Source organism: Mustela erminea, chromosome 5 (genome assembly GCF_009829155.1).
Source record: "Mustela erminea isolate mMusErm1 chromosome 5, mMusErm1.Pri, whole genome shotgun sequence".
In the NCBI taxonomy this organism is placed as follows: Eukaryota; Metazoa; Chordata; class Mammalia; order Carnivora; family Mustelidae; genus Mustela; species Mustela erminea.
The window spans coordinates 40,686,611-40,713,972 of NC_045618.1; the positions used below are offsets into that span (position 1 = coordinate 40,686,611).

Sequence of the window (27,362 nt, forward strand, 5' to 3'; positions counted from 1 at the left end):
GTTACGATTAGTGTCAGGTTGTAGGTAGGCAGAAAAGGGTTGGGGAAGATTAGGCCTGGTAACAGAGAAGCCTCAGTAGTCACTTGATGCTCTGTAGCCCTTACTGCTCCTTTTGATGTAACTTTTTCTTTTGAGAGGATAGTTCAGTTAGCCTTATGCATTACTTATGATCTTTGTAAAGTAATACTTGTCATTTCTACACCGATCTTGCTTACCCTCTCTTTTCCTTTTAGCGGACGAATTGAGTGAACTGTTGGAATTGTGAAGGCACTTCTCTTTCTTAGATTTTCTTTTTATTCTTTATTTTAACCTTAGCCTCAGTTTCTTCTAGGAGGACACACACCCTACTTTACTCACTGTCTGGGAGTGTTCTTAATCACTGACTGGAGAAAAAGATAGGAAGTTTGCTCATCTTCATAGTATGTTGATAATCCAGTCCATTTGCCAAGTCTTAGCCTAAATAGGAAAATAAGAAGGGGATACAAATTCACAGTCTTAGAATATTGTTCCTAAACGTTATTACCCAAATTGAGGGACATACATTGTATTTGTAGACTCTGAGAGGCCAGACATTTGCTTAATTGATTGTAGATAGGTGATCTAGAAAAAGAAAGGAGTTCTTCTTTTTCACCTTCCCACAACTTCTCCTGCGCCATCATCCCCCTTCCCTTTTAGCATTCAGAGTTCCTTTTGTTTCTGTTACCCTCAAGCTTGGAGTCCAGAGGAGGTATGGAGACCACAATGGTTTCTCTAAAGACTGCTGGGTGACCTGGGCCTCTGATAATGCATTTCCCTAGCTTTTTCCATCTTCAGCTCCCCAGCTTCTAGTATTGAACAATTCTTGTATATAAATTCATATATAACATCAAATTATTATTTTATTTTTAATTATTATTTAATCATATTAAAAAAATTACAGCTATACTGAACATTAAGTGAAGACTTGTATTTTAAATCACTTGAGAATACAAAGCAGCAGTTCTGTTTTGTAACCTGCCCTGGAGTAGATTGTGATGAAGTGAAATGTTTTACTTAGGACTTTTCAAAATGCATTTGGGGAATAAATTTAATTACTGACGAGTAGACATGGAATCTAGACTCTTTGGTTTATTTTCCAACTTAGTAAATGGACCTTCCCTAATTTTTTTGGTAAATGAAAAGGTTCTGAGGCAAAGCTAGCTCATGCTTCATCTTGAATAATCACATACCCTTTGTTTTATCTTGGGTAATGTCTGTATTTTTAGAGTTTCAGTTGAATGCTTGCTATATACAATGTAGAAACAGGACAGATAGGTTTTTACCTAGAATCCTTAAGCTTTTCAGGGGTGTGATTATATGTTTTCCAAAGTAGTCCTAAATTACTAATCAAAATTTGGGGGTAAAGAAGAATATGGAACTATGATTTTAAAGTTTCTTTCTCTAAGATCTAGATAATGAGAGAGAAATAGATCTTGAAATAATATACATTAACTTTTGTTCATCTTGTAGCATGATCTTATGCTTGACTTTTTAAAACTGATTATAGATTTTAAATATATAATCACTACAATTTTTTACATTCCAAGACACACACAGTACTTTTTTCATGCTGAATAGGTCTTCATACTAAAAATTTTACCATTTTGAAATTTTAATTTAGAGATCCTATTTTTCTAGATTGCACTTGGAGTACTTTTATAATATAACATGGAATGGTGTTTTGACCAAACTTTAGAAAGATTTATAGTTCCTCTTTATACAGCAGGCATTGCCAGTAGACCTGAGCAACAATGGTATCAGAAGTCATGGAAATGGTGGTTTTCACGGAGCATCTGCATTTGACCCCTGCTGCCCTGTTTCTTCTTCCCGAGCTGCAATCTTTGGCCATCAGGCTGCTGCTGCTGCCCCGAGTCAGCCATTATCAATAGATGGTTATGGATCAAGCATGGTGGCGCAGCCACAGCCCCAGCCCCCTCCACAAGCCTCACTGTCATCATGTCGACATTATATGCCACCTCCTTGTAAGTATAAATTTAATAGGCAGAGAACTTAGAGGCATATAAATGAAGCATTGTACATTCCTCCATGAAATAACCTTTCAATAATCCTAATTTATAAATTTTTAGTATTTCCTTGGCCTGAGGGTGGGGTGTATTTTTTCCATTTTGTCCTCTCTTCACCCCACATTCCCAAAACAGTTTTCTAAGGTAAAAAAGACAGATGTTGTTTAAAAAGGTCAGGTAAATAAAGTATTATATTTCGTCTCTTTTACATTTTAACATTTATATTTTAATACGTGAAATGACTACATTGAATGGCACCTTAGATTCCTATAAAAGGAAACCTTAAGGGATTGAGATTTATCCTTTAGGAGTAACAGACAATTTGAAAGTTTAGTAGTTGTTCTTGGGCACAAGAAAATAAGTTTTTTTTTTTTTTTTTTTTTAAAGATTTTATTTATTTATTTGACAGAGAGAGAGAGAGATCATAAGCAGGCAGAGAGTCAGGGGTAAGCAGGCTCCGTGCTGAGCAGAGAGCCCGACGCGGGGCTCGATCCCAGGACCCTGAGATCATGACCTGAACCAAAGGCAGCGGCTTTATCCACTGAGCCACCCAGGCACCCCAAGAAAGTAAATTTTGACCAAGAATTCTGAAGGTCATCTGAGGCATATGCAGATGGCCAAATGCAGCTTGGCCAAATGCAGAAAGATTTCTCTATTCATTTGGTGCAGGCAGTTAAATAAAGTCAGACATGGTTTTTCTGAAGACATTGAAATCTGTGAGATCTATGAGTATTTTGAGTGAAAAGTGCTCTTAGGCTATGTAACACATGTTTACTCCTTTGTTACATTATAAGCTAATAATCATATGGAAACTTAATTAATACTTTTATGAAAAAAACACTGGAAATTCATACCAGGAGTACACTAGAAGGTTGGCAAGGACATTTGCTTTTGTTCTGATTACATGTAAGGTATAATTTTCAGTTATATATCTCATTAGATTTCTTCTTTTATTCCTAGAATTTAAAAAATCTAGGTCTTGCAGATACGCTGGAGTCAGCCCAGAATGTGTACAGTGAAACCCGGAGATAATATCATTTACCTTTTCAGTAATACAATTTAAGATATAAAGCATAGGTTAGAAAACAGATTTTTGGAACAGTTTTTGCAAAGCATTGACCAATAGGCAAATTCTGCTGTACAGGCTGTTTTGTGATACCTGTTGATATTTATCTTCAGTTGATTGTCTTTTATTAGGAACTCAAAATGTGTGGTTTTCGCCCCCCCCGCCAATAATACAGTGAAGCAATTTATAAGTGAGTGCATTTCTTTTTAAATGCACTAATAAAGAAGTGTTTTAGATTTAAACTCATTTTACTTTTTTTTTTTTTAAGATTTTTATTTATTTATTTGACAGACTTGTGTACATTATAAGAAGTTCAAACTGCAGAATGACATTAAATGAGAAGTTAAAAGCCCTTCCCTCACATCCCCACTAGTCTTAATACCTTGAAGGTAGCAACTGTAGTTTTTAAAACCTTCAAGAAGTTTTCTTTGTACCCATAAAAGTATGTTTGTCTGTCCTTTTAAAACAGTGGGATTATAACAAGCATATTATTTGCCTCTCTCTGAGTTTTTTTCTTTTTTAAAAAAATTTTAACAGTACATCTTAGATTTTTTTCCCATATTAGCCATAAAAATCTAGGTTGCTGTTCTTAATACCCTCATGATATTCTATTGTATATTAAACCAGTTCTCTGTTGATGGTTACATTGTAGTTTTTTAGTCTACTCTTTGGTAACTTGTTAGGACTGAGATTGCTAGGTCAAAGTGACATGTTGAACTTTGAGGAAGCAATATCAAGAACTTTTTTTTTTTAACTGGCAAGAACACATAAAATAGAGAAGGAAGGGAGATGGCCTGTGGGAATGCAGAATGTCACCTTTCTACAGTGGTAAGCAACCTCTTTTGTTTAGAATATACAGTAACCTATAATAATGGCTGAACTCTTCACCACACACACACAAAGTGTGAGGTGATGGATGTGTTAATGAACTGATTGTGGTAATCATTTCACAAAGTATATGTATGTCAAATCATCATCTTGTACACTTCAAATATATATAATTGTATTTGTTAATCATACCTCAATAAAGCTGAAAAAATGATTGCTGAAGAGTTAAACTTAAATAAATTGATGCGTTCTGAAACTAAACTTTAAAATCTTGTAATATTTGTCAGTATTATTTCTTATATAATGATTATAGAAATAGAAAACTTTGAATTGAAACTGGAAAAAATACTCTGAATTTGAGGAAGACAGTTAACAGTGTAGTGGCTTCTTTTTTTTATGACCAAGTACTGGGTTTTCTTGGAGTAAAGTCTGGATTTGAAAACATGACATTCAGAAAAATCACCTAAAAGTTTTTCTCAGAGTTTATATTGAACTTAATGAAAGCTTCCTTTAAATACATGCTAGCAAGGTAGCCTTTGAAAATATGGCTGAATTGAGTTCCTCATTACCTAACTTTCACCCCGGCTGAATCAGAAGTGATTAAAATGGAAGGAAACTCTTCTTTCATGAAACTAGAGAATGGCCATGCCTCCATATCTGATTCCAAGGTCTTCCAGATACAATGAAATTGGGACTGACATCCAAGGAGACAAACTTTTTTTTTTTTTTTTTAAGATTTTATTTATTCATTTGACAGACAGAGATCACAAGTAGGCAGAGAAGCAGGCAGAGAGAGGAGGAAGCAAGCTCCCTACTGAGCAGAGAGCCCAGTGTGGGGCTTGATCCCAGGACCCTGGGATCATGACCTGAGCTGAAGGCAGGGGTTTTAACCCACCGAGCCACCCAGGCACCCCCAAACATATTTTTAAACCTCAAACAGATGCATGTCTCTTAGAGTAAGAGCGACGTGTATTCTTCAGAGGGACTTTTCAGCAGCCACTTTGAAACATAAAGAATGAAATAGGGGAAACCATCTTTACTAAGGCTGGTTTCTATTACAGATTCTTGGCAAATATGCCCCTTCATCTTCTTAATGTAGCACAGGAAAAAAGACATGGCGTAGGGAGCGAGAAGAGCAGCATTAAAGGAGTTACCTTTGCAGTGCTGCCCAGAGGAACTAAAAAGTTCCTGTCTTCTCTGTAGTGCTCTGTGACCAGTAATCTTAAAGGAAAGCAAGATTTATGTATTTATAAAGGTGTAACTTCTACATTTGACTTCATAAAAGCAGGAAACTTGCATATTGTAAAATTAACAAAAGACAATTTGGAAAAATGTTTATACCTTATTATGACAAACCTTCCATGTATACAAAGAATACCAATGAGACAAAGGTGAACAGTAGCCTAAGAATATGAATAGGTAATTCTGGGAAGAAATATAAGTGGTTAATAAATACAAGATTTTTCTCAGATTGGCATTTAATGAATTTAGTTAGAGTGTAGAGGTAATCAGGCACTCTTGTATACTGTTCACGGAAGCATTAATTATGGTAACCTTTTGGGACAGGTACTTTGTCAGCTGGTATCTGAATTTAAATGATTTTTTCAGACTAAGAATTCCTTACAGGAATTTATGCCACAGAAGCCGTCCATGAGTAACGCATGTTTGCATGTGGTCATGTGCATATATGTATCACAGAGCACAAGAGGCATCATACACAAAGGTGTTCAGTGCAGCGTTTGGGTTATTTCCCATTTTTGTCAGTGGTGATTTCTCTAATAAATTTTGATACATTCCTATATAATAGAATGCTATGAAGCTGTGAATGAAGTAAAACTATATATACTGACCTAAGACAATACCTAAGATCATTCAAAGAAGAAAGCAGGTTGCAAAGCAGATTTGAGCAGACTCAAGCCTTAATAAAGTATTGATAAAAGTCAAATGTGTACTAATATGTTTATAAAAGACAATATATGCTCAACGTGCCTGTATTTTTTTTTTTTTTTAACAGATGCTTCTTTGACAAGACCACTTCATCATCAAGCCTCTGCCTGTCCCCATTCTCATGGAAACCCTCCTCCTCCGACTCAGCCTCCACCTCAAGTGGATTATGTTATTCCTCATCCTGTACATGCTTTCCATTCTCAGATATCTTCTCATGCAACTTCTCACCCCGTGGCACCCCCACCCCCAACTCATTTAGCCAGTACGGCCGCACCAATCCCTCAGCATCTTCCTCCCACACACCAGCCAATTTCACACCATATTCCAGCCACGGCACCTCCAGCGCAGAGGCTGCATCCTCATGAAGTGATGCAGAGGATGGAAGTTCAAAGGAGGAGGATGATGCAGCATCCAACGTAGGTTTCTTGTTTTTTTAAAAGATCACTTTGTGTTCCTTTTCCTTCTATTTCTGTTGGTTTTTAAAATTAAAAATCTTTAGAAGTGATGTAACTGTACTAAATCCTAGGGAATTCTTTACTAACTAGAATCTTCCTTTATCTTGTCCTGAGTTGTAGGTGCTCACAAAACAAGTTGATACCAGGTTAGTTAAAGAAATCAAACCATTTTCAGGAAATGGGCCAGGGTCATTTATTTTTGTAAACCAGTCTCTTGTTTGTCAGTTTCTTCAGCATCCCATAGTAGAGATTCATGTTAAAATTGGTGACCCTGAGGAACAACAGATAAAGTTGGCTAAGATATATGTTACCAGCCAGAGGGAAGAAGAATACTAGTAGAATTTTCAACAACAGCCATTGAAAAAACAGACTACTTCACTTGGTTTATTTATAAACTTAAATATTAAAATATTCTCCAAACCTCATGAAAAGACTGTAATTGAACTTTCTGAAAATTCAGGGTATGATTTTCTAATTCATGGTAGCAAACTCTGTTGGTCTAATTCTGCTTGTGTATTTTTGTAAGTAGAGTTTTATAGGTAAACAGCTACACCTGTTCATTTATGTATTGTCCCTGTCTTCTTTCACACCACAAAGACTAAATTGAGTAGTTGTAGTAGAGACCGTACAGCCTAAAGAGCCAATAATATTTACCATTTAGCCCTTTCCAAAATGTATTTGCAAAACTCTCTAATTAATGATCTAGCACATGGGTAACTTCTTCCTTTAGTTATGTAAGGTAATTTCCAGAATCTCTAGCTATTATTGGCATTTTGATATAGTAAATCCTTATATAGAAAGTTGGCAATTTAGGGGCCCCTGGGTGACTCAGTAGTTAAGTGTCTGCCTTCGGCTCAGGTCGTGATTCTGGAGCCCTGGGATTGAGCCCTGTGCTCCTCAGGAAGCCTGCTTCTCCCTCTCCCACTCCCCCTGCTTGTATTCCCTCTCTTGCTGTGTCTCTCTCTGTCAAATAAATAAATAAAATCTTAAAAAAAAAAAAAAAAAAGAGAAAGTTGGCAATTTAAAATTCTTACCTGAGAGTGCCTAGAAAATCTTTAAATCATTTAGCTTAAACATGCCAAATCTGTAAGTGGATTAGAAACGGATAGAAAATAGGAGATTAGATAGTAAAAATGAATCTCTGGAATGGTTTTGTTTTTTAAGTGCTATTTGTTTAGACCTTTATGACTATTTATATTTATAAATTTGGCTGACTTTAGACTAAAAAGAGAAAATACAATAATCTGGGATGCAGAGTAAAGAGTGTGAATGGAGCTTATATCAGTTTCCCAGATGTATTGACATGTATTTGCATGCACAAGGTTCTAAGTTTTTTCTCTTAAAATAAGGTTTAGCCATTACAGTGGATGAATGTCATTACAATGTAGAAGCAAAGCAAAATAGTTTCCATTTTCTTCCATTATATGTCTATATAAGATAACTTCTTTGTGCCTACAGCATTTGCTGGGGTGTTTTTTAAAATTTTCTTCCCATTGATTTTCCTTTAATCTGTTTAAAATACCCACTGTAAAGAAGGTATACAAGATAATGTTAAAATTGCCTTTTTCGTTGGGTGATACTTGAATTGGAGGTATGGTAATAAGCACTGAGAATTGTAGTGTTACGGTGTCTTGATTTATTTATTAATCATTATATAATTTTATATTCTTATAATTATAGAAGTAATTTTATTACTTATTTATATCTGTTTATAATAATACTAGATTGTTTTTTCTACATTAAGAAATAACCAATTATTCAATTATTTCCAGTGGTCTTTTTGTGTTCTGTGTTTCCAGGCGGGCACATGAACGGCCCCCACCCCATCCACATAGGATGCACCCAAACTATGGTCATGGGCATCATATTCATGTGCCTCAGACTATGTCTTCCCATCCTCGACAGGCTCCAGAGAGATCTGCTTGGTCAGTATCTTGTTTATTTCAGAGTTCTGCTCAGCAGCCTGTGGTAGAAATGTCAGAACAGATGCTTTATAGTGGGATGCCATGCAAAAAGGTGATGTGGCAAAACTGAATTCCAGCTTATGTGTGAGGCACTGTCTCTGGGCAAGTTTTAGAAACCTGTAGTGAAAAGAGGAACTTGAGTTCTGGGGCAGAGAGCTATGTCAAACAGGAGTATAGCTTTTTTGTTGTTTTTTAGGGATATATGCCATCAAAGTTAACTCCCTAAATGGATCTTTCACAATTGCCTTAAGCACTTCCCCACCTTTGTACTCAAATCTTCTTTACCAGTCCTAATCCCTGTTTATTGACAAGGGAAATAGAACCTGCGTCCGAGGCATGTGGTCTTTTTTAGAGAAGTGGAAGCAGATTTGCATTAATTTTTCTTTCTGAATCCATTGTTGATAGGCAGAGATGAGACCTTGATCCACAATGATATTTGAGGCAAAACAAAAATGAGAATAAGTATATGAAAATGTGGCATTTACCAATTTTACTCTTTCTAAAACTTTTTTACTTTTACTTTATAAGGTATAGAGGTGTTTATTCTTCTAATTATCTTGATGCCAACAACTCACAGACACTATCCAACTGGAAGCATCTGTAACATTCATATAAACCAGAAAATGAAACTATTTTGTATGATCCTCAAGTAGAATCAGACTTTTAGATTAGCAGTAACCTTAAGGGTCATTCGTCATGTTTCCTTCCATTATAGAGTGTGAAACTAGAATACAAATGCTTTGCTTCTCATGGTCACAGAATTGAGATTCTGAGTTTTTGAATGGCTGAAATGAATTTGAAATTATTAATTAAATCTTTGGGGCTTAATTATCTTTTTCTCAACTGTATCAATTAAGAAACTTTGTATTACTTTTAAAAATGTAAATATATTCCCCCATTTCTGTTGATCATAAAGACACTTTAAGGATGGCTAGAAGGGGGGCGCCTGGGTGACTCAGTGGGTAAAAGCCTGCAACTTGGCTCAGGATCCCAGAGTCCTGGGATTGAGCCCGGCATTGGGCTGTCTGCTCAGCAGGGAGCCTTTTTCCTCCTTTCTCTCTGCCTGCCTCTCCACCTACTTGTGATCTCTCTCGGTCAAATTAAAAAAAAAAAAAAAACAAAAAAAAAAAGTATGGCTAAAAGGTAGTGTTCTCATCCTTTGTCAGGGAACTGGGAATTGAAGCTGGAGTGACTGCAGCTACTTATACGCCTGGAGCACTGCATCCTCACTTGGCCCATTACCATGCACCACCACGACTTCATCACTTACAACTGGGAGCTCTTCCTTTAATGGTAAAAAAGAAAAATTTCAAAATTCTGACATAGTCTTCTTCTAAAAGTATTTTTCCTTTTCCAAATTAAATATTTGGAAAATTTTTAAATATTATTTGTTGTTATGGGTATTCTAATGGAATTTGAGAATTATTATTATTAGATTGAAATTATGCTGTAAAAAGATACATTAAAGTCTGTATTTGTATTTGCATTGTGAAATGTATTCTTCTTAATAAAAAAATGATAGTTTTTTTTTTTGTATCAAGGTGAGAGTCCTGACCTATTGTCACTAGAACATATGCTTTATTTTGTCATACCTACTAATAGGTCTGTTCTGATGCATTCATCCTTTATTTTTTGACCTGCAGGACTATACTGACTCTCTGGTTTGAACAGATTCAGATCTTGTTGATACCAATTTGAGTTCTAAAGAATAAGTTCAGCAAAAATATATTGAGTTTACAATTCATAATATCTACTAGTTATAAAAGGTGGTACAGAGTAAAGAAGTTTTTTTCATCTTGTGGGGGTAAAGAGCTTATAGGACTGGTTTCCAAGATGCTTTATGATACCTGAGACTTAGGCTTTGGAATTGAGAATGGTACTCTTACAGTGGTTACAGCATGTAAAGAGCTGTCAAACAGCAGAAGCACACGGAACTCCAACTAAGCTGACATTTGTAGGTCTTAGGGATGGGGGTTACTTAGCAATAAGAAGTAAAGTTGCTCTCCCAAGAAACCAGGACTCAGGAACAAAGGAGACTTGGGGAGAGTTATAGGACAAGTGCCGGTTTAAATAATTTGAGGGAGCAGGAGTTCCTTTCTTATTTCTTATTTTCCTTAGAGATGTGTAGGAGGTTAGGTTATCTGCTGAGAGCTTTTGGTAGTGTTAATTTTGATTGCAAGAAAAGTTGTAGATATTTGAAAAATAGGCTATTTGAAGGTTAAAAGTTATTGCTCATTTTAAATTCTTTTCTATATACAAATTGTCTTTTAAAGCTCTAAACTTGTTAGAAGTATGTTGCGATTCAGTGGACGCTGACTAATAAAAAATGTTGGAGATTTATTTATAATGATGGAAAAATGGTGCTCTATCCCAGAAGCTCCCTTTCCTAATACAGTCTACTGTTGTTGTGTATGGTAGTTACATTTTATAATGTTGGGCAAACACTAAGTAAATATAGAGCCATTATTCTTGTGGTGAATACAGAGTTCCGTTACTGCACACCTCTGGTCACTTTTTGATCTGGTCACAATAGCCAGTCAGTACATAACCTTTTTTTGATGTCTGTTTCAGTTTAAAGACACCTTATTTGATATGTATTATTGAGTCATTAATGTTGAACTCATGGCCAAAGAAACTCATGCCTGAATGAAGGTTATTTACATACATTTTATCCACAAGGCATAGCACAGCCTTGTTGTACTTAGGAACACTAGCCCCCAGCGCTTAGGTTTGGTAGCCATTTAAAAAAGTTACCAGTAAAGTGCACAAAAATGGAAACGTAAATAGATGGCACTTAAATAGATCACAAAAAAGAAAAAAAGACCTCTGTTTATAGTATAAGAGCTGAAACGGGAAGGCAGAGCCTTGTTCTGCATGTCAGGCAGCTCAGATTTTTTTGCTGCTGTGATTCAGAGTACAAGTGTTGATTTTGGAGTTACAAATAATGTTTATCAAGCGGGTAAATTCATGAATAATAAAGATTGAGTATGTCTAACAAAAAATTAGAAAACACTTAAAACTTTCACCAACAGAACGAAATAAAAGTATGTCTAACAAAAAATTAGAAAATGCTATTAAAACTAGCACCAACAGAAGGAAACAAAAAAAGAGCCAGAGTACCTTCAGCAATTAGGAAGTTAGAGGAAGGGAAATAAGTTTGTTGGAAAATTTTGTGCATTTTTATTTTGTAATATTTAATACTTTTCTCTGAAAATGACAAAATCTTATGAAAATTCTACTGTTCATATGTTTAGACTGATTTTATGAAAATTCATATGTTTAGACTGATCTTATGAAAATTCCACTGTTCAATGTTTAGACTGATTTTATGAAAATTCATATGTTTAGACTGATCTTATGAAAATTCTACTGTTCATATGTTTAGACTGATTTTATGAAAATTCATATGTTTAGACTGATCTTATGAAAATTCTACTGTTCATATGTTTAGACTGATTTTATGAAAATTCATATGTTTAGACTGATCTTATGAAAATTCTACTGTTCATATGTTTAGACTGATTCTATGAAAATTCATATGTTTAGACTGATCTTATGAAAATTCTACTGTTCATATGTTTAGACTGATTTTATGAAAATTCATATGTTTAGACTGATCTTATGAAAATTCTACTGTTCATATGTTTAGACTGATTTTATGAAAATTCATATGTTTAGACTGATCTTATGAAAATTCTACTGTTCATATGTTTAATACTGATGCCAAGAGCATCAGTACTCACTTTAGGTATTTTCTATTTAGGATTCTTTATGCAAAATAAATCAAGTACAAGAAACAATATATTATCTCATGGAACAGCTATTCTTTTTTTTTTCTTTTTCTGCTTGCATTTTAATAGTTATTCTATGAGATTATATTTGAAGAGGAACCTAACCCTTTTATAGAGTGCTTACTTGGAGTTATTTATACTTACTGAAGTTGAATTTTGTGAGTAGCTGATTGGAGAGAATTGAGTGTCTCGATTATTTAGTGTGTTAAAACTGAAGCCTACTCTTACTTGATTCAGCCTACGTCTTCTATTAAAATAGGTTCCTGACATGGCAGGCTATCCTCATATTCGTTACATTTCATCAGGACTGGATGGAACATCATTCAGAGGTCCTTTCAGGGGCAATTTCGAGGTATGTAATAAAATTAATGAAGATATTTGCCACAGTATCTTTAATATATATAGAGAGAGTATATGTATTATGGGTATCCGCAGTTGAGTAGGATTGCTGCACTGGTTGGGGATCAGAAGGCAGCACAATATCTGAATTTTTGATACTGCTTCTGGGGGTTATCACGGAATGGTTTATAAGCAGTATTAATCTTAGTATCAAATATTTAAAGAGGAGTACATGAAAACATCTAATATAAAAGAATATAGAAATTTATTAGATCGATACAAATATCAGATGAAGAACTATACCATTAAATGTGGGGGGAAAATCTCAGCTGCTTTTGACTAAGCTTATTTTTAAAGAAACATTACTAGACAGAAGAAACCTAAAGTTTGTAGCTAACTATCTTTTTTGAATTTTCAGGAAGAACAGATCATTTGAACATGATTTGAAGTTTTGATTTGTTTCTTCATGTCATTTTGGAAGTTGAAGTCAAAGGGACTTTCAACTATCCTTTGATTTGTTTCCCTGATTTATTTACTCATTGGTTTTTTTTTTTTTTTTTTTTTTTTAAAGATTTTTATTTATTTATTTATTTGACAGAGAGAGAGAGAGATCACAAGTAGGCAGAGAGGCAGGCAGAGAGAGAGAGAGAGAGAGAGAGAGAAGCAGGCTCCCTGCTGAGCAGAGAGCCCGATGCGGGACTCGATCCCAGGACCCTGAGATCATGACCTGAGCCGAAGGCAGCGGCTTAACCCACTGAGCCACCCAGGCGCCCCTACTCATTGGTTTTATCTTCTCCATGCATGTGTACTAACTGACTTTTATAGTACCATGTAGTAATATGGTGTCCTAATCTGTAAGGATAACTTTGCCATACTGCTACATTGGCTGAGAAAAGAACAGACATTTGCCTTACAATATATGGCTTTTGTATTTACAGTGCAGGTTTATAAATAGTGAACTTTATTGCTTTTACGGTATTAATAGTGCTATTCAAGAAATAATCATCCTGGCTTTTGATACTAATTCTTTACCTTCAGGAACTGATTCATTTGGAAGAAAGATTAGGAAATGTGAATCGTGGTGCATCCCAGGGGACAATTGAAAGATGTACATATCCACATAAATATAAAAAGGTAAGAATTTATCCTATGAAATGTCTATATTATTGCTTAAGTGAATAAAATTTACTATTACAGAGCTTTTTTGAGATTGTGGAGTCTGGCACCTACATTATGTATTACTAAAACCACACATACATAGTTTTTTTTTCGTTTTGTTTTTTAAATAATTAAAGGTCCAAAAAATACTTAAAGTTTCTTACCCTGCCGACCCCCATCTTTCTTCTCAGCAGAAAAATCATAGTTAGGGCATTCTTGGGTAATCTTCCAGATATTTTTATGCATTTACAATAACGTGCATATGTATGGATTTTCTCTTTGCCTTTCCAAAGAAACACAAAAGGGATGATACGCACACAGTTTTGCACATTTTCTTTTCCAACTCTTTCCGCACTCACAGGTCACCCATATTCTTTTTAATAGCATATACAAAATTTTATCGTATAGCAGTACTGTAATTTAACTAGCCATTTATTTGGACATTTAATTTATCTACGTTTCTTATATTCTACCCTCAATTCCTTATGTAGTAGTATATCTAGAAGTTAAGGAGCAGACATGTTAAATAAGTTTCTTTCACCAAGCAACAATGGCCTCTGCTATACAGAGAATATTAAAGTATGAAAATGATTGTTCTTTATATTAATGAGGTGTTACCACTAAATTTAAGTTCTTTCAACTATCTATGACTATAATTAGCATTAATTTATTTGGGTATTATTTGAAATATTCATTAGTAGAATAAAGTTCATGTAGCTGTATTCATGATGGGAGAAAAATAGAGTTTATATTGTATATCCTAATAGTGTACTAAAGATAATAGAAACTAATAAATTAAAACTAATGAATTTGTTACATTTGATTTTGCTTTTGATGCTGTTTAAGGGTTTTAAAAGAAAACAGTTGGTGATAGTCACTTAATTCATCTGTGAATTCATGAGAGCTACGTGGGAGATAAGTTGTGGGTGTGAATGTGTGGTTTTGTTTTGTTTTTGTTTTTCACATAAGCACAGACTTTACTCAGTTGTTCAATAATGTCATCTCTACTAATAAGGTAACAACTGATTGGTTCTCACAGAGGAAACTGCACTGCAAACAAGATGGGGAAGAAGGGACTGAGGAAGACACAGAGGAAAAATGTACTATCTGTTTGTCTGTTTTAGAGGAAGGTGAAGATGTGAGGTAACTAGACATTAATTATCTAAAATCTGTTATCAAAACTGTACAAGAGATTTTTTTTTTGGAAAGTAGACTAGAAACCAAATTCTTGGCGTACCCTGTTACCAGTATTTGACATGTAGAATTGCCTTTTTACAGGGAGTAAAAGAATAGAAAGTTGAGGGACGCCTGGGTGGCTCAGTTGGTTAAGCAGCTGCCTTCGGCTCAGGTCATGATCCCAGCGTCCTGGGATCGAGTCCCACATCGGGCTCCTTGCTCCGCAGGGAGCCTGCTTCTCCCTCTGACTCTTCCTTCCACTCTGTCTGCCTGTGCTCGCTCTCACTCACTCTCTCTCTGACAAATAAATAAATTAAAAAATCTTAAAAAAAAAATTATTAAAAAAAAAAAAAAAAGAATAGAAAGTTGAATCTTTGTCTTACCAACAGAGGGGTTGGTAATGGGAAACATACTGCCCATTTTAGGGGCACACCAAGATTTGGCCAGGGAAATTTTGTGATCAGATTGTCTTCTATAAATCTTTCAGAAAGGAGAATGTGGAGGCCTCTTTAGAGCCTAAGATGGTTATATTAATGTGTTCTTCAAAGCTTAAAGAGAGCAATCCTCATTAGCTCCATGCAGTTTGTCTTACAGCATCTTTGAGAAATTAGTTTTGTCCTAAAATTTCCTCTCAGCTGATAGGACTCTTTTCTTCTTGCAACTTTGTGATTTAGAAATGTTACTATGCTAACCTACTATTAATTTTAGGCATTTTCTTTTTTTTTTTTTGAAAGAGAGTGAGTGAGTGAGGGGAGGGGGCCCAGGGAGAGGGAGAGAGAGACTCTCAAGCAGGCTCCACGCCCAGTGGGGAGCCTAACATAGGACTCTTTCCTACCAAGCCTGAGATCATGTCCAGAGCCGAAATCAAGAGTCAGATGCTTACCCTACTGAGCCACCCAGGTGCCCCAGGCATTTTCTTTTTATAATCTCTTAAGTAATTGTTTTATTTTTATTATTTTTTTTCCTAATGTAACATAATCTCACGTGGAACAAGTTCTATAACATATATAACAGACCTCATGATGGTTTTGTTGCCCTAATATGTAAGGATAACTTTTTCATATTTCTTCAGTTGCTGAGAGAGAAAAAAAATTATGCACAGTTGGCTACCACACCACATATAAGGCTATTTCAAACACATTTTAGGATTTTATTTATTTTAGAGCATGAGCACACAAATGAGGGAGATGGAGAAGCAGATTCCCCACTGAGCAGGGAGCCCGACACAGACTGATTGATCCCAGTACCCTGGGATGACCAGAATTAAAGGTAGACGCTTAACCAGCTGAGCCACCCAGAAGCCCCTAAAGCTATTTTAGAACACTATATTTCCAAAGAAGTTTTATAAATATGGAAGGTAATTGTTTTTACAGCATTGACAGTCCTGTTCACACAGTAATTAGAACACCTCTTTTTAGCTACAAATTTTACAAAATATTAGGAAGTCTGAAAATGTATGACAATTCTTTAACTGTGGATGAAAGTGGAAATGGACACTTAAGTCAGTAACTTTTATCTCACTGTTCATTTAGATTTAATATTATCCTGTATTTCCTGGAAGCATTATTTCTCAATTTCTTTTTTTTTTTTGAGACTTTATTTATTTATTTGACAGACAGAGATCACAAGTAGACAGAGAGGCAGGCAAAGAGAAAGAGGAGGAAGCAGACTCCCCGCTGAGCAGAGAGCCCGATGCGGGGCTCGATCCCAGGACCCTGAGATCATGACCCGAGCCGAAGGCAGAGGCTTTAACCCACTGAGCCACTCAGGCGCCCCTTATTTCTCAATTTCTAATTGAGAGCCTAGAGTAACATAGTGAAGTCATCATTTTTTAACCTACTTTTATTTTTTTCTATTAATTTTTTATTGAGATATAACTGACCTATAACATTGTATTTATTTGAGTGTCTAACAACATAGTTTGATAATACAAATATATTCCAAAACAATGTAACAATAATATAACAATATTATTGAAAACAATATTGTCAACCTTTTTTTTTTTAAAAAGATTTATTCACAGAGAGAGACACAAGTGACAGAGGGAACACAAGCAGGGGGAGTGGGAGAGGGAGAAGCAGGCTCCCTGCTGAGCAGGGGGGACCAATGTGGGGCTCCATCCCAGGACCCCAGGATTATGATCCGAGCCAAAGGCAGACGCTTAACGACTGAGCCACCCAGGCGCCCCTGTTAACCTTTAACCAGTCATGTACTCAAGTTTAATGTATAAAGATCCTCTAGATAAAAAATAATGTTGTCTATTAAGACATTCCTTAATTAATACGATACTTACTGTAACATCGTGCTAATGTTTTTGAGAGAGAATTAAATGAAATACATTTTTTTTTAAATGTGAATAAATGCAGTGATTTAGTATTAAAAATATATTTGCAGTATTACATAAAAGGGAACATACTGCCAACCTCATTGCATTGGCAGCTTACGAGATCAGACGAGATCGGGCGCATTCAGGGTGGTATGCCCGTGCATTGGCAGCTTAGATATAGAAACCAAACTGAAATAATTGTCAGCGTAATTGTCATTCTTAAAATTCCCAAGATTTTATGTAATTTGGTTCCATAGCTGTGACAGTTAATTATTGTGGTCATTTATACATTGTATTGCCCAAAGTAGTAATGTAATAGAGGTGTAACACGTTAGAGAGATTGGGTATGTGGGTTTTTTGGTTGTTTTGTTTTATTGTTTACAGAAGGGAAAGATGCCTGGTAACTTCAAAACACTGCTGTGAATTATTACATATTATCATTCATTTAAAAGTAAATGCCACATGCAATTGTCATGAAATTCACTTTTGCAATTTTTGCTTTTTGTTTTCTTTCCAATAGACGCCTTCCTTGTATGCACCTTTTCCACCAAGTATGTGTCGACCAGTGGTTGATTACCAATAAGAAGTGCCCCATATGCAGAGTGGACATTGAGGCCCAGCTGCCAAGTGAAAGTTGACACCGTGTTTCAGAACTCTTGCCCTCCCTCTCATTCCCATCCTCCTGGTACTGCAGTCAACCAAAGATGGCGTGACTTACCTGCGCAGATTTGGAAGCCTTGAACTTAGAGTGCGGCTCTGCTATATGGTACAACTAATGCTAGACCTACAGTTTATGTATACAGTTGAGTTTGATGTATTTATAAAAGCTTTTTTTTTCTAGATTTGACATTTTTCCTGTATCATTTTACTGTATTTTTGCATGGTTCCTTGTATTGCATTTCTTTGCACATATTATGGGCTTGTGACCCTAAACTTGCAGGCAAGATTAGCTGCTTTAGTAAGTAGAATTTTGTGGTCTTTTTGTTTTTTACATAGTACCAGGTCTTGAGAATTATGAATTTTTTTATCCATTACTAACCTTTAATTTAATCAATCATGTACTTTAGTTTAATGTATAAAGATCCTCTAGAAAATGATAATATTGTGTATTAAGACATTCCTTAATTAGGACAAAATGGCTGCTGTATATTTACAATATGGAGTTCTGAGTTAAATACCATCCTTAATACTGGGAACAGATTACAAAACATATTCAGTCAGATGCAGGTGGTATTCACATCACCAGAGTGATCAATAGAAATTTTCTTGGCATATCCTTTTCCTTTCAGCACAATACAGATAGAGTTGAATATCGATATCCTACATTTAGACTGCTGTTCTGATTGTATTTCTCTTTTCCTACATCGTTTAGAACTTTATTTCCCTAAGTCAGTTTTTGCTGCTGTGAAACAGCTCTGATGAACACTAAATATTCATTCAATTAGCTGGATTGTACATACTTGCAGATTTCACAAAATTCTAGGGAAATTGAAGAAGACATGTAGAATTTTGTTCGGTCTTCTGCTAAGCACGTATAGTAAGGATATCTGCTTAACACTGATTTTGTAATAAACACATTCAGTCAGGATTTAGAATTGCAGTCATTGGCAGGTATCTCTACATTCATAGAACTTCTCAAGGTCCCAGGATCACTTTTAAGGGATTTTATTAGTTTAATGATAAATAAAGTCAGCTGAATCTACATGTCTCTTGTTTTATTTCTCTTTAAACTTGAAAACAGTAAATCTGCAGATACTGTGAGGCACAAATTATACTGTCAACCTACTGTTGCTCTGGTTTTAGACTCCCACTTCATACATTACCAAGAGTCGATCACTGATTTAAAATTTTTAATTTCTATAGTTAAGATTTACTGCATAATATAGAATATAAAGTTAAGTTAACGTACTAACATTTCTCCTTTGGAGAAAGTTTTAATCCACTTCAGGATGCATATTATCAAGATACTTTCATATACAGGATAGCCTAACTTTATTTGTCTAAATATGCTTAATATGCCCCAGATTGCAAATGCATCAGTCAGTTACGTCACTGTCTGTATGTGGAAGACATGTTCCCATGGATCATATGTGAAGATGTCAATAAGCTTGCATTAAGCCACCTGCTTTGTAAGTGGATTGATTAATAAATAACTTATATTTCTATTGTCTTTGTGTTTCATAATTAGTTTTATAAAACAGTTTCTGTTAGACATCTTGGAATTCAAAACTAGTGATCTCACTCCAGTTAACATTTGCAGAATTTTCCTATTCATTCAGTTATGGCTACTTGCTTTTTTTTCTTTGTATTAGTAAATGTAACACAGTAGTAATTGTCAGTATCAACATGCTTCAACATAGTCATGTCTAGAGATGGAGGATGGACTGTGGTTAAGAAATGTGGATGTAAAATAACATTTTTTAAAAAGAATACTTGATGATTAGGCTACAGTTGTAGAAGGGCAGAAAAGGGAGACAGAAAGAGTGACGGTGGCCCATGCCTACCAAGTAGCCTGTCTTAAAGTAGCCTGTGATGGATGTAGGACTTTGCACTGGAAAAGCCAGGGTCCCTGTCAAGGGTGGATGAAGTATTATGGGGAGAATTCTGTACAATGGAGTCCTCTTGATGTTCCCCCAAACACAAGAAGAACAGATAGATTTCTCTATTTTTTAAAATTACATCAGATTTAGATGCACGACTACCTGTTGACCTGTTTCATAATGGCTACTGATTTTTTTAATGTAGATAAAGCCTTATTTCTTTAAAACTTATTTAATACAAATATTTGTGGTAAAAACCTGGATTGTTAATGCAGGAGCTTAGTAAGTGACTGCAATTAGTTAGAGAAAATGTGATTAGTAATGAACTAAGTACAGAAGATAATAATTTTTAATATTTTAACTTTTGTGCTTTTTTTGGTGTCTTCCATATCCTGCTGCATCTTATGTCAAAATGAAAATTTCAGTGATAGCTGTCCAAATACTTTAGAACTAAAATTCTTTTGTCAGAAAATCCTTATTTTTATTGTTAATATGCAAGTGATAAACGGATATTTGAAACATTTTTCTTACTCTGGTGACTTTATTTTAGCTGCTAACATGCTTTATCATTTGAATTGTAACAATTTGACATGCAGAAAACTAACTCTTTTAAAAATAGTATTTGGAATGCTAAACAGACTCTGGACATTTTACTCTTAGTTTTTCATAAACAGAAATAGTTTAATTCTGTAGAAAATGCATCCTGATTTCAAACTTACCTTCCAACTCCTCTGGAAGCACAGTGAGTTTTCTTACTTCTTCAAGACCTCATGGGGTGCCTGGCTGGCCCTGTTGTTAAAAGCAAGTGACTCTTCATCTTGGGGTTGTAAGTCTGCACCCTACCTTGGGTATAGAAATTACTTAAAAATAAAATCTTAAAAAAAACCCAAAACAGCATATTACAATATTAGATACATCAAGGTTGAAATATCTTCTCTCAGTTACAGATTCAGTCATCGTCTTGAATTAAGAATTACAGTTGACTCTTGAACAACATGGGTTGAACTGCACAGGTCCACTTATACATGGACTTTATTCAATAAGTACAATATAGTAAATGTATTTTCCTCATATTCTTTTTAAAAAATTTTTATTTTATTGTCCTTATGATATCCTTAGGATTTTCTTTAGCTTACTTTATTGTAATACAGTATATAATACATATGTACAGAATGTGTTATGACTATGTAATCAGTAAGGCTTCTGGTCCACAGTAGGTTGTTAGCAGTTAAGTTTGGGGGGAGTGAAATGTTACACATGGATTTTTGGCTGCATGGTTAGTGGCCCTAACTCCCCCATATTGTTCAAAGGTCAACTATATGTCCAAAACAACTAACTCTTTCTTTTCTTTTCCTTTCCTTTCCTTTCTTTTCCTTTTCCTTTCCTTCCTTCCTTCCTTCCTTTTCTTCCTTCCTTCCTTCCTTCCTTCTTTCCATCCTGTAGGCTCCATGCAGGCTTGAACTCATGACCCTAGATCAAGACCTGAGCTGAGACTGAGAGCCAGATGCTTACCGACTAAACCACCCAAGCACCCCAGAACTATTTCTTACTAAGCAAAATAAGTGTTAACTATTTTGTGGTTGGACCTACTGGGCGCCATCTCCTCTCTGTCCTGTGTATTCTGTACAAATTCACAGGCCACACAAATGATTTCTGTAGCTGTGGAAAGAATAAAGGTTTTGGTGTCAGACAGACAAGGGCTTTGAATTGTGCAGCTTTGAACAACTTAAGCTTTCTGAGCCTCATAGGTCTCATTTATAAACAGAATAGGTTGTTATTAGAATTAAATGAGGTAACAAGTGCAAAGAGCTTTGCATGTAGTACATACTTTAGAAGTTCAGTCATACTTTTAAATATTAAACACTAAAACTTTGGCAGTTCCTGCATAAAAAGGAAGAAAAAATATATAAGTTCTCTTAGTGCTCACTGCATTCCATCCCACCACCCAAAACAACTTCCCTTGCACTTGCGCTTAATAACAAATGGTAGCATTGCATGGTGCTGATCGGTGTTTGTCACTGATCTTTTTCTTCTAGAGTCTAAGAAGATAATTACTAGGTAAGAAAGAACACTCCTCCTCAGCCCTTCTTTGATGGGTTGGAATTTTTCTTCTACTAGAGGGATGAAGGATTCCCAGCACATTTGTCTTCCTTTGCCTTGCAGTCACAGCAGGGGCATAATGAGTTGCCCATCAACACCATCCAGTGCTGTATTTTGGGCACCTATTGCCAGTGGATCAGAATTGGCAAAGGATATGAAACCATTTGTCCTCTCTGATCTAACGGAGACTGTTATGGAGAAATTAACTAGAACTTCTCATTTGCCCCTAACTTTTTCCTCACCAAATTGTGCTATACAGGGACTTGGTGCCCTTTTAAAGGTTAATAAAGCACATACCACTGAGATGCCTATATTGTTAGCTTCTTCTAGGCTTATTTTTAGGCTAACAGCTAACACTGAGAGAGCATGTGGAAGGTATGGGTTTCTAGGAGATGCTTTTGATTAGCCCAGACAAATTGCATGTCTCTCTTAATTCTTTATCATCACCACAGAGAATGGATGGGATTCTCTAAATACTAATTTTCATTATGGGCTCTGCTGAGTCTTGAGTACGAACTTCTAAATCATTTTTGCTTTAGGTGGTATTATTCAATATATATGTGGGGAAAAGCTTTGGAAAGTGTAGAACTCTGCAGATTGTCATTGATACACTGTGCTCTATAAAGGAAGAATTTTGACCTTTTTCCCTGTGTAGCTGGTAGCACAACTCAAGACACTCAGGTGTTCCAATCTGGCCTGCCCTTCCTCCACTTACATACATGGAAGTTCTTCCATAATATGGGATGCTCCAAGCTTGCTATCCCAGGGATTTTTTCCTTTAGATTTTCAAGAGCTTTCGAAAGAGGAGTGCTGGACGAGGGATTTGGAAGAGATGTGGTAAGTCTCCCATCCACTGCATCCTGACCTGCCTTTAAAAAGGAATGAATGTCTTTCATTGAACTGCTGTCTAGATTACCATGCTGTTAGTATTTGCTCAGAGAATAAGTTGTTTTGGTGTACCTGATTTCCTAGAACGTCACTATTAGCCACACACTCCCCAGAGTTTTGTATTATCTATTGCTGTGAAATATTTATTGATTTGTACCTCTAGGACTTAGTGGCTTAAACAACAAACATCTTAGTTTCTGTGAGTCCAGAATTTGGAAGCAGCATAGCTTGGTGCTTCTGGCTCAGGGTCTCTCATGAGGTTGCTTAACAGTCATGATGATAGCTGGGGCCCTCAGTCATCTGAAGCCTTCACTTAGTCTGGATGATGGGCTTCTAAGCAATCACATGGGTGTTGGCAGGTGGCTTTGGTTTCCTATTGGCCATTGGCCAAGAGACCTCTCCTCCCCCTATCAGCAACCATGTGAGTGGGCCATCTTGAAGCTAGTCCAGATTAAGGGGTAGGGAGATAGCTACCCCTGTTAAAAGAAGTGACAGCCAAAAAAAAAAAAAAAATTATGCCTATTTTTAACCTACCACAGTTAGGTAAAACAAACCCTCTTGCTTTGTTTGAATTACTACTGTGGACTTCCTAAGCTCATTTAGTTTTTTCTCTCCTAAACTAAAGTTTAGCGTATGGGAAAGCCGTGTGTGCAAAATGATGTTACATTCTCAAGCATTTATAATTGGGAATTGGTAGTGGAAGAATTTTAACTTCTCTCTGCTGATATTTGGGTAAAAGAAATCTATGGGGGGATGCCTTTCTGGTTCAGTCGGTTAAGCATCTGCCTTTGGCTCAGGTCATGATCCCAGGGTCCTGGGATCAAGCCCTACATCGTATTTCTCCTTCTCCCTCTGCCTGCTACTTTCTTTTGCTTGTGCTCTTTTGTTATTTTCTCTTTCTGTGTCAAATAAAATCTTAAAAACAATAACAACTCACCTTTCATGCCTCCCCCTGCACCCCACGAATAAGGGAGAATTCCTCTTGCCTGACTCATTTTTCTCTTGGCTTTAAGGTTGCCTGGGTGGCTCAGTGGATTAAAGTCTCTGTCTTCTGTTCAGATCGTGATCCTAGGCTCTTGGGATTGAGCCCCACATTGGGCTCTCCGCTCAGTGGGGAGCCTGCTTACCCCCTCTGTCTCTGCCTACTTGTGATCTCTGTCAAGTAAATAAATAAAATTTAAAAATAAATAAATAATAAAAATAAATGGTGTACCTGGTTGACTCAGTTGGGCTACTTGGTTTCAGCTCAGGTCTTATCTCAGGGTCTTGAGATCAAGCCCCTCCCTCCTGGCCTCACATTGCTCCAGGCTTCGTGCTCAGTGGGGAGTCTGCTTCAGCTCTTCCTCTCCCTCTGGTCCTCCCCCAGTCAAATAAATAAATATAATTTATTCTCCCTCAAATAAATATAATAATATTATATATAGTTCTATATAAATAATAATATTCTTCACAGGCTTGAGGTCCAGATTTTACAGAATCATTTTAAGTGGAGGCCCATGAAGCACTAGAAAGGTGTTTGTTTCTACCTCTCTGGGTCATCTTGCTTCTGAGCAAGTTTTCAGGCCCTAGACTGGGACATACCCATGCACCTTATTCAGCCAGTAATAGGTTACCTGGTTACCTACATGGGACAGATAACGTTGACCTGTTGGTTATGGTGAAAGATGTCAAGATGGATGCAAACAAGGCTTGCATCCAAGGAGGAAAGGCTTTCTTTTTGTAAGAAAATTAACTCACCTACCCTCCCAAGGAAATTAGCAATGAAGTTACTATTTTTATTTATAATTTGGTTTGCATAACTTGAGAGAATTTTAATGTAACCGCTCAAAACTTTCACCTTTGTTACTTTATAATTATTTTCTGTCACCCACGTTCAGTTATTTGTGAGGGTTCTGTCATTCCTCCAAAATTGCCTGCCATACCTGTTTCCATTTTTCATTTTTCACACTCATCCAAGTCAAATTTTTGTTAAATCTCACCTGGGAAACCTTTAGCTTTCCAATCCACCATAATCCATTCTTCATGCTGCCCAGTGGGTCAGCTTTCTGAAACAAAGCTTGACCAAGTCATTATCCAGAGAGTGAGAGTGCACAAGCAGGTAGAGCAATAGAAGGAAAGGGAGAAGCAGAGGAAAAAAGAGAAGCAGGCTTCCAACAGAGCAGGGAGCCTGATGCAGGGCTTGATCCCAGGACCCTGGGAGCATGACCCAAGCCAAAGATGCTTAATGACTGAGCCACCCAGGCACCCCATTTGCTCATTCTTTTATAGGTTGTGCCTGTTACAAGAATTTTGTTCCTATATGTCTCCCCCTCATTGTTTTGAACTTGAGGGCATGGTTCATACTTTATTCTTCTCTGTTCCCTGCAGTGCCTTGCACAAACTGACATTTTAATGTTAACATAGCAAATATATTTTGGCTTCTAGCTAGTTGAGAGAAAAGAAGAATCGGAAAGAGGTAAGTAGAAATGGATGGAGCTGGTAAGAGAAATGGGATAAAGGCAACTGAGAGAGAGAACATGGTAGTATAGTAGGAAGATTGTTGGGTTCTGAGAAAAATCTGCTGGTGAGGGCGCCTATGTGACTCCGTTGTTCAGCATCTGCCTTCAAGTCAGGACATAGGCCCAGGGTCTTGGGGTCACGCCCTGCATCCAGCTCCTTGCTCAGTGGGAAGCCTGCTTCTCCCTCTCCCACTCTCCCCCTCTCTCTGTCTCAATCCTTGTCAAATAAATAAAATCTCTAAAACAAAACAATCTGCTGGTGAAAATGGTAATTTGTTGATTATATCATTCACAGATGATATATAAATTATATATTCCATATATTATGATGATATATAAATTAAAATGAGCCCTTCATGCCCTATGGTCTGGAATAATGGCAACTGAAATTCACCAAGGATGTAGAAATCACAACCATGAGCTGAGCTTTTGGACTTGTCTTATATGATACACTAGTTGATAATCCAAATGAGTCCTGATAAAAATTCAACAGTGACCACCTTATTTATTCTAGGCACTAGAGATAGAATTATGCACAAAACCAATACCCCTGCCCTCGTGGAGCTTACATTCTAGTGCATTTGTTCAAATTAAGTAACCCCTAGGTTAAGCTTCAGATGGTGCTTGTGGCCTGCCTTTGGGACTTCTAGGAGAGCTGTTAGGTTTCCAGCCCTGAACTGACCTAGGGCAATTTTTGATGCCTGACGTTCTTGAGTTCTGCAACAGTGGCTATCTGTAAATTACCCCCAATGGGGGAAGGTCCTGGAAATCTGAGAAAAAATATCCCAAGACAGGAGAAAAGGTGAGTATGTATCTGAATAAGAAATTGGAAGTGAGGAGGATCTGACAAACCGCAAGCAAATCTTTGACCATTCAGAACAGTCCTGATGCCAAGACTGCAAGTCCATCCCATATATATGTACATCTACAATGCATTAAAGAAAATGTAGGGCGCCTGGGTGGCTCAGTGGCTTAAGCCGCTGCCTTCGGCTCAGGTCATGATCTCAGGGTCCTGGGATCGAGTCCCGCATCGGGTTCTCTGCTCAGCAGGGAGCCTGCTTCCTCCTCTCTCTCTCTCTGCCTGCCTCTCTGCCTGCTTGTGATCTCTCTCTGTCAAATAAATAAATAAATTTTTTTAAAAAAGTGCATTTGTAAAGTTCCAGGTTAGTTGCAGTGAAGGATACAAAAGAAATACTTCCATTTTTAATGAAAATACAATGTCTAATGTGGATTATTCAATGTTGAAAATGTCAAGAAAGTTAATAAAAGCACTTTGCCATTCACAACACTCCTGTCGACAAAGCCCTGTGAGTGGGTGAGGATTATTACTTTCATAGTTCTGGCTTTCAATATCACAGTGTTATAACAAGTACAAATATAATTTTACTCACAACTTCAGTGCACTAAACATCTATTTTTCCTTCCTAAGACTTTTTCGCTGGATACCTAATTTTCAGTAATCCATCAATGGATGCACTAACATCTTCCCATGCCACATAGTAGCTGCAATTATTCGGGTTTTACAGAAGAGAAAACAGCTTTAGAAACGTCAGATGCAAGGGCAAGGGCAGAATTTAATCCAGATTACTTCAAGCCTCCTTAGTACCCCAGTAACAGTGCTTAAAGTGGTAGAACAGAAAGCTTGCTCAAATTCTTGGACGGAGGCTGCCATCAGTTGTCATTCTACTGCCTCTACTGTGGGCGTTGGACCTTTCCTCTCCCCTTCTTCCTTTCCTTTTTCCGGTCTCCCAACCATCTGGCCCAGGCTGGCTCACACTCTCTTTCTCATAAAATCTTCTACACGTCATAGGGTCATTTTATTCGACGAATATTTATTGAATATCCAACCATAGTACATACCGGAAAACGCGCTAAGTGCCGGCAATTCAATGGAGAGCTTACATGAATCACGAACCACACAAATGACGTTTACCTTTTTATTTTCCTCTCCCTGGGAGTCTTAGCTTTTGCGTAAATGCCACAATTCCCACTTCTTTAGCACACGTTTGAGTCTCAACCACCTAACAGTGCCGACCCTGAACCTCCCAGAGGCGTCGACTCCTCCCCTCAGGCCAACCCCCAACCTTGATTCCCAACTCGAAATTTCCGGAAGAGGAATAAAGGTCAGAAATGGCATTTCGAAGGTGTTTCCTAGAACCAACTTCCGCCCGATTAGTACAAACGTAGACATTCTTAGGTGAGACCTACTCAAAATTCAGAGGAGTCCTCAGTGAGGTATTTCAG

At 36.7% G+C, this 27,362-nt stretch overlaps 1 protein-coding gene and 1 long non-coding RNA gene across 10 annotated transcripts in view; one reads left to right on the plus strand and one right to left on the minus strand.

Moving 5' to 3' along the window:
• RNF111 (ring finger protein 111) overlaps window positions 1-19,262 on the plus strand; it is a 97,860-nt gene extending 78,598 nt beyond the window's left edge. For 3 of the 9 annotated variants that reach the window (XM_032342692.1, XM_032342693.1, XM_032342694.1), the window contains exons 7-14: window positions 1,742-2,000; window positions 5,951-6,299; window positions 8,111-8,263; window positions 9,469-9,595; window positions 12,353-12,445; window positions 13,471-13,566; window positions 14,606-14,733; window positions 17,613-19,262. In XM_032342692.1, coding sequence (XP_032198583.1) covers window positions 1,742-2,000; window positions 5,951-6,299; window positions 8,111-8,263; window positions 9,469-9,595; window positions 12,353-12,445; window positions 13,471-13,566; window positions 14,606-14,733; window positions 17,613-17,730 — 1,323 coding nt within the window. In that variant the 3' untranslated portion in view covers window positions 17,731-19,262. The remainder of the gene's footprint in view (window positions 1-1,741; window positions 2,001-5,950; window positions 6,300-8,110; window positions 8,264-9,468; window positions 9,596-12,352; window positions 12,446-13,470; window positions 13,567-14,605; window positions 14,734-17,612) is intronic. The other 6 variants (XM_032342695.1, XM_032342698.1, XM_032342696.1 and 3 more) reach the window with 6 other exon arrangements.
• On the minus strand, window positions 6,297-27,303 carry LOC116590640. Its single transcript, XR_004285690.1, has 4 exons — window positions 26,979-27,303; window positions 23,834-23,971; window positions 20,352-20,421; window positions 6,297-6,609 (listed from the first exon to the last, which is right to left on the minus strand). It is a non-coding gene; the product is annotated as an uncharacterized LOC116590640 (long non-coding RNA).
• Between the last annotated feature and the right edge of the window lie 59 nt (window positions 27,304-27,362).